We start from the raw sequence: 7,500 nt of genomic DNA, 5'->3' as shown, positions 1-7,500 counted from the left end.
GAGTGTCTGCAGTGCCGCGGCGCGCGGCCAAAACTGCCATGTTATTTTTGTGCTGGCCGCGCGCCGCGGCTCCTGAAACTGCGCCGCTATTTGACCGCGGTTTAGCGCCGTTTTAAACTGCGCCGGGTTAAGGTTAAGGTTAAGGTTAAGGTTAAGGTTAAGGTTAAGGTTAAGGTTAAGGTTAGCCATGAGTCTATAACGGGCTATAAGGGAAATGCCGCGGTCCCTGAAACTGCGCGGCAATTTGACCGTGCCGCGGCTCTCCAGCCACAGACTTTTTTAAAAGGTTTATTAGCTGCAGGTTTATTTTGTGAGTTTAATCTGCCATTTTCACCTAAGCACGATGTTTACTAGGGTTAGTTAATACACAAGAAGATAACGCCAAACCCTAATAGTGTTAGTTATTGCATGAAAGTCAATGAGCTTGATGTCTTGGGAGTACAGATCGGGTTAGATACATCAGTGGTTCCCAACCTTTTTCTCTTGAAGCCCTTGACTTGCTGGTTGCCCCCTGTCTAAAACTGCAGACCCGACAGAAACATCACATGAGAAAAAGGATCGCTAACATGCATTTATTTCAGATGAGTAAACAGCAAACACAAAACAAACAAATTAATACTTTGATACCTTGACCCCAGACACATTTGAGAACCACTGAGATACAGCATCCGATCATAAATATACGTATAATTAGCGCCCTTTGTTTGCCCAAGATTTCCTTTGGTTGGCGACAGCGTAAACTCACTTGTGCCAATTCGAAGTTCTCAAACTCCTCCAGTTGCCGGAGGAAGCCCAGGTTGGGTCCGGCGCAGGGTCGGGCTGCGCGGACGGCGGCCAGAGACTCCACCCAGCCCCGGCCCGTCACCGTCATGATGTAGGCCACCACCAGAGTCACACTGCGGGACACGCCTGCCACGCTGACAGAGACACAGAGCCGTAGCATTTACTCTTTTGCGCTCATCGGAATGATTCAAACGTGAACTATGTCACGTTTCTGCCGCCTGCTCGACTCAATAGAGATGTTATTGCTTCGTCTGGAATGTATGGCATTACATTTTCGACATGCGTGTACTGCACTCTGGAACATATGAGACCAGCAGGTGGTGGATTCTCCAGGAGAGTTGTGTAGTACGCCTTTAAATAGACTTAAAATGTTGTGTACCAGTGGACGAGACAGCTTTCTCCCTTCATCCTGGACTCGTGGATGAACACAATGGTCTCTCTGAAGTACTGGGTCCTGGGAAGATATGCAGAAGAAGTGTCAATAATAGAGATGCAGATTAAACAAGGTTCATAGGAATTAAGCAGATGGATAAGTGTCCCAGAGCCTCCACTGTCCTTAGACACAGTTTGAATCAAGTTGGTTGGTTTTACGTCAGTGTAACAAACCATGGATCCACGCCACATCTCTGAGCCACTATTTTGATACACAAATCCACCGTGACGCTTCATTTAACTGTCCCTGGCATTACTTGATTCTTGTTTTAGATTTGCATGTGCCTTTCCTCCCTCCTTTACTCTCCTCTTATTTCTCTAGAGATTGTCACTGTTCAAACTGGAGTCGGGGACTTTAGGTGACCACGAGCAGTGACTAATTCCACACAAGAATATACAATAAGACGTGGACAGTGTGAAAAACGGCTCTGTAAAAGTCTGAGCTGCATCGGCCTCAAAGCTTTAATGTCCTGCCCGGGGAAAACAACTGCAATAACAGAACTGGCAGAGTAACAGTGACGTGAAAGAATAAGTTATTTGTATTTTTAGAAGGTACAGGTATTACACTTTTTATTTTTTTAAACACAAATTCACGTTAGAGCTATTACCATTAATTAAGCACATCTCATGGAATATTCATTGGTTTCATCATTCAGTTTGGCAACATTTTGAGAACTTTCCCCCCATAAAACGCATGATATTTTGTTTTACTTAATGCAGGCATGCCCAAACTACGGCCTGCGGGCCAAAAGCGGCCCTCAGACCAATTTTTGGCGGCCCTCCAGCTTGGTCCAAACCGACAAACAGTAGTGCTTTTTACTGTAGAATTGGACAAATTCAAGCATTTTGATGTCATAACAACCTATTATTAGTATTAAAGGTGTGGAGGCTCATCGAAACTATGTCAAATGCAAAATTTTGAAGGATTCACTTTCAAATTCGATCGGGTTGTTTGTGCTCCATACAAGTTTAAAAAAATGCGGCCCTCTGTGAAAAAAGTTTGGACACCCCTGACTTAATGTATTAAAACAGGCGAATTAGACATGCACAAAATATAGCACTGGGGTTATGGACCAGAATGTTCCTGAATGAGTGTAATTTACTCACAGGTTTTGCTTGGAGTGATCTGACGCCGCTATGCAGAGATATGTGACGTCCTATAAAGATAAAAGAAAGAAAAGATAAAACAATTTCAGATCCTTGCGAAAAATCAATAAAATATTCAAAGCGCACATCCTGTTTCGGACCATGTGGCCACAGAGCAGCGTTGCACCTGTCAGCTGACGAACACCAAGGGCCCGTACACGAAACCAGCTTGTCCCGAAATGACTGCACCGCCACAAAACCCCCTGCGGCTTCTCCTCTGGGACAGACCTGGATGTCGGCTGATGAAGCAGCGTTCACACTTAAAACTCATTTTACTGAACCACAAGGGGATTTACTGTCTTATTTAAGATCAGCTGACTTTTTATTTCAATACAGCAGACAGTTTAGGACAAATAAAATGCACGAATGTCACTGCTGTGTGGATTTTTACACGGATTTACTAAATTATCAAAGGTTTATACAACTGTTTACACCTCATTGTTGCTTTATGTATTGTAATCAAATGTGTAATGTGTTTTATTCATTTTATTTAATTGTTTTGAACCATTTGTTGTTGCTTTTTATGAACGTTGTCTGTGCAGCACTTTGGAAGCTTTCAAATGGACACTATAAACTATAAGAGTGGATCGGATTGCAAATGGTTCTAAAATGCTCTTCCTCTTTGGTAATTAAAACCTCTGCTTGCAAACACAGTTTTGTCTGCCGTTTCTGAAATGACAGTTTTATCAGATGATGTGCATTTTAATTTACGACCACAATGAAGCTTTAACATGGTTTTGAACATATCTATACATTTTTTCAAGTTACAGTATGTGCATCGAAGCGGAGACTCGGCGCTTAGTCACTAGAATTGTCTTCCAAGAAATTGATCAGTGTCGGTTAGTCTGTTAGTTATGCAAAAGTCTCATCTGTTTACTGGTAAATATACACGAGTCACCGTGATCAGCGCCATTAAAGAAACACAAAATACTTTTATTAAGAAGTAACTTCTCTGGACACTGTGTCAGAAGAGTTACATCATCAGTTACACATTTAAGTCCTAGTCTCGTGTCTTGTATTCATGGTTTGGGTAGCGATACTGTTATGGAAGTCGTAATTTCATTTTAGAGCTTTGAAACAGCCCGACTAAAAGAGAGAAAGTGTACAGAGAGCTCACAGCACTTTTCATGTTCGCTTTCATCACCAAAATGTGAAAGTTACGAAAGTAGACTCTGGAAATCTAGTCCAAAACCAACTCAAACAGGCTCCGAGTGCGTCCAGTTCAGAGAGGGTCAAAAAAAGGGTCTCAAAACGTCCTTTTCAATCTGATTTCAAAAACATTGTCCAGTTGACCACAGTTGACCACCAAAACCACGGACATAAATGAGGGATCACACTAACTGATTATTGAAAACACCAAAACCACGTCTTAATCTGTTTAGTGCATTTAATTGTCATCTTTTGAACGGGTTAATTCAAACCTGTGGTGTTTTTGCTTTGCCCAGAATGGTCAACACTATGGCATTAAACTTAACCATGGAAACAAGCGGGTTACAGGTCAGATCTGTGGGGAGGCGACCCACGCACACAGCAAGAAAGCATTTTTTGCGTTTTTTGAGCGATAAAAGTGAAACGAAATGACATTTAAAAGACGTGTTTGATGTCTTACTGTGGAACATTCCGGGCAAAGCGGTGACATCTCCATAGAGACAGGCAGGTGTCCAAAAACATTACGCAGTGCACTTTTAATGCAACAAAACGAAATAGCAGAAAATATTGCACGAAAGGCACATTTGTAACGGCAAACTGTACAAAAATAAAGAGTGACAAAAATTGACAAAAATCTGCTTCATTTGAATTTGGTCTGTAAAAAAACGACTGACCACAGACCGTATTTTCCGGACTATAAGTCGCACCTTTTTTCATAGTTTTGGCTGGGGTGTGACTCATACTTATATTTATACTTATACTTACACTCCGGAGCGACTTATATATCATATTATTTGTTATTTTCACACTTGCAACTGCATTTCATACTCCAGTTTTTTTCTTCTCTATTATGCATTTTTTGGCTTATAGTCCGGAAAATACGGTAATATCTTTGACAGAAGGGTTTGAATCTGGATCGGGTGAACTTAAGCACTCTTTCTGGATGTAGAGTTTGGATTTGTGGTGCTGGTTGCCAAGGCTCACCTCCAGAACAGGTGCAGCCGTGTCGTGGATGGACAGGATGTGTGTGATGTTGTGGGCCTTTAGCAGCTCCTTGTCCTGTGCATCTGCAAATGACATAAAAACACATAAAAACTGAAATAAAGTCGAGGGTGTCTTTACTCAGTGTTACACAAACAGCTCCCAAGCAAATTTTGGCTCAAAGCTGCTGCTCTGGTATGAACTGAAAGAAAAACCGGAAAACCAATGATACTAAAACAGTCCAGAAGCAAGAAACAGTAATTCTTTTAATCAAATTCTGTTCTTTCAAAGGAAGCCAAATGTCTTCTAGTGTGGACAGATGTATCCTGAATTCATCTTTTTAACCATTTGCAGCATTAACGTTGTCGAGGCCTGGCATACTTAGGCAGCGATCGCACACAATGGCATCACGCGCCTTACGACAGTTGATATAAATAGATTAATCCGTCTGCATTGGTTGTGCAGTTGCTAAATGGCACAGGTCTAAAAGTGTTGAGTGTGACATAAACCCCTGGCACAACCTGCACGACCAACACAGTATTCACACCATATACTGTAACGATAAGTATTTAGACTTGTATTTCTGCCTCAAGGACAGCCAAAAAACACACACACAGCTGGACCAGTGCTGACTTTTCATAGGGAGTTAATTGGATTTCACACTAACTGTTACGTGACACTAGTTATAATCCGTGTGATATGAAAAACGATGAAGTAGATGAGATTAACAGGTAATAAAAAGCAGTTTCCACAAAGGTCTTTCTTAAAATGACTCTTCAGAAGGGCAAATTATTAAAACAAACACATTCTTTTCTATTGTGAAAAAGAAAAGAGCAAAAACATTGATTATCATTTAGCGCTTGAATTTAATTGGTGATTTTATCTGTGATTTCTATTTAAAAAACAATGAACAGACTTATTATACTTTGTAAATTGTAAACAGGATGCGGTTGACTGATTGCTGCTGGTTCGTTTTGGAGTGATTTCAGTGTTCATTCGAAAGTTAATTCTCACCGACACGTTTAAACCTTTAGACTAAAAATAATAGTAATAAAACTGTCATAGCAATAATATCCATCCTCGAGCTTGAATAGCAGACACACGACTCCTCCCATTACAAACACAGCCGGTGAACGAGTTAATAAAAGCATATCTTTACATAAACTTCACTGTAATATCTGACGCACCACAATTTGTGCCAGGTACTAATTGTGCGTGCGGTTGAACCGGCGTGGTTTAGTGGCGGGACGCCCCCACACGCGGCGGGACATTCCCCACTGAACCTGCATGAGTCCCGCTTCCCCCGTCACATCGAACCCACACCGAGGGAACAAAAATCACCACGTGTCACTTTTAGCCCCAAATTGGAGTTTTCTTTCTCAGTGATTCTCTTTAATAGAAACCAAACTCATCGTAGCATCCCACCACAATAAATATTTTCAGAAGGAAATGAAACAGAGCCTGAAATATCAATCAAAAACGAGGGCCTCACCTTTCACATTTCCGAGATAAAGACCGGGCAGGACCTGAAACAAATAAAAACACATTAAAGATGACAAATGTATATGTTTTTCGAATGGGAGTGGCTTTACCTTGTTGATACCGTTCCCCATGTTTCTTCCAACTGTCTCCTCGATCCAGCAGTTTTAGAGATTTCCTATAAAAACTGCGACCGAAGCGTTGAAGTCGACAGCGTCCCAAGTTATGGTCAAGGCATCGTAAAAGCCCTCTGCGCGCTGCGAGGGGGACGACGTGATGGGGGATACGGCCTGGAATGACGTAACATGACCTTAGCAGAGGCTCGGTTGTGTATATTTAGGCCCGGCTGTGGTCATGCGATGTGGATGAGCGCATACCAAAACAGACAAAGATGGGAGAAGGCCAAAGGGCGCCGCGATGTCGTCCAACAGTGGGTCAAAGTCGGGGCTGTCGCTGACGCCCGCGGAGAGAGGGAACCATACAAGGAGCACTGCGGGAGCACGTTGTTGTCGAGATGGTGCAAGGCAGGCGGTGTGGCTGGTGTTCTGCGACATTAAAGGTGCACTGTGCAACTTTTCTCCACCGTATTTTCCGGACAATAAGTCGCACCAGCCAAAAAATGCATTATAAAGAAGAAAAAACATATATAAGTTGCACTGGTGGATGAAATGTAGTTGCAAGTGTGAAAATAACAAATAATATCACATATAAGTTGCCCCGGAGTATAAGTATATAAGTATAAATGTAAGTATAAGTCGCACCCCGGCCGGAAAAAAGGTGCGACTTATAGTCTGGAAAATACGGTACTTGAATGTTCTTGAACAAACTTACTATTTACTATAAATGACACAAACTGACGACTGTGAAATGTGAAAAATGGAAGAAAAGAAAAACAAAATCACAGTCAGATTTGATTTGGAAATAGATACATTTGGATGTTTATTAAACACGTGTACAACCAACTTTTACACACAAACGTAGAACTGAAGTCACACAAGGCCAAAGTACAACATGATGGATAAACCGGCTGAAGAAGAGTTTGGAAACATTGAACACATTTGATCTGTAAAAACTTGTTTATTGTTTACATGATATTCTGCATTTCCAGTAAGTTCTCCAGCTTCACACATCACTCAGAAGTGGTGGAGGTATTTTTAGCCCCACTGTCTTGTGTTCCTGTGTGTGTTCCTGTGTGTGTTCCTGTGTGTGTGCGTGTGTGTTCCTGTGTGTGTGCGTGTGTGTTCCTGTGTGTGTGCGTGTGTGTTCCTGTGTGTGTGCGTGTGTGTTCCTGTGTGTGTGCTTGTGTGTTCCTGTGTGTGTGTGTGTGTGTGTGTGTGTGTGTGTCTGTGTGTTCCTGTGTGTGTGTGTTCCTGTGTGTGTGTTCCTGTGTGTGTTCCTGTGTGTGCGTGTGTGTTCCTGTGTGTGTGTTCCTGTGTGTGTTCCTGTGTGTGTGTGTGTGTTCCTGTGTGTGCGTGTGTGTGTGTTCCTGTGTGTGTTCCTGTGTGTGTGTTCCTGTGTGTGTTCCTGTGT

General features: G+C 42.2%; 2 protein-coding genes across 2 annotated transcripts in view; one reads left to right on the top strand and one right to left on the bottom strand.

The window, feature by feature from the left end:
* LOC140354370 (dual specificity protein phosphatase 22-B-like) overlaps window positions 1-6,235 on the bottom strand; it is a 7,315-nt gene extending 1,080 nt beyond the window's left edge. The window contains exons 1-6 of the mRNA XM_072439364.1: window positions 6,084-6,235; window positions 5,984-6,017; window positions 4,495-4,577; window positions 2,323-2,372; window positions 1,163-1,237; window positions 746-917 (exon numbers count right to left, since the gene is read on the bottom strand). Of these exons, the coding sequence (XP_072295465.1) occupies window positions 746-917; window positions 1,163-1,237; window positions 2,323-2,372; window positions 4,495-4,577; window positions 5,984-6,017; window positions 6,084-6,104 (435 nt within the window). The 5' untranslated portion in view covers window positions 6,105-6,235. The remainder of the gene's footprint in view (window positions 1-745; window positions 918-1,162; window positions 1,238-2,322; window positions 2,373-4,494; window positions 4,578-5,983; window positions 6,018-6,083) is intronic.
* Window positions 1-7,500, top strand: part of psmg4 (proteasome (prosome, macropain) assembly chaperone 4) — a 238,259-nt gene that overhangs the window by 219,667 nt on the left and 11,092 nt on the right. The window lies entirely within an intron of this gene.

The sequence above is a fragment of the Eucyclogobius newberryi genome, unplaced genomic scaffold, assembly GCF_026437365.1.
Source record: "Eucyclogobius newberryi isolate DKJ021-1_F unplaced genomic scaffold, fEucNew1.0.hap1 SCAF_9, whole genome shotgun sequence".
NCBI lineage: Eukaryota > Metazoa > Chordata > Actinopteri > Gobiiformes > Gobiidae > Eucyclogobius > Eucyclogobius newberryi.
Note: the sequence above shows the minus strand (reverse complement) of the source record. Positions and strands in the feature narration are given on the sequence as shown.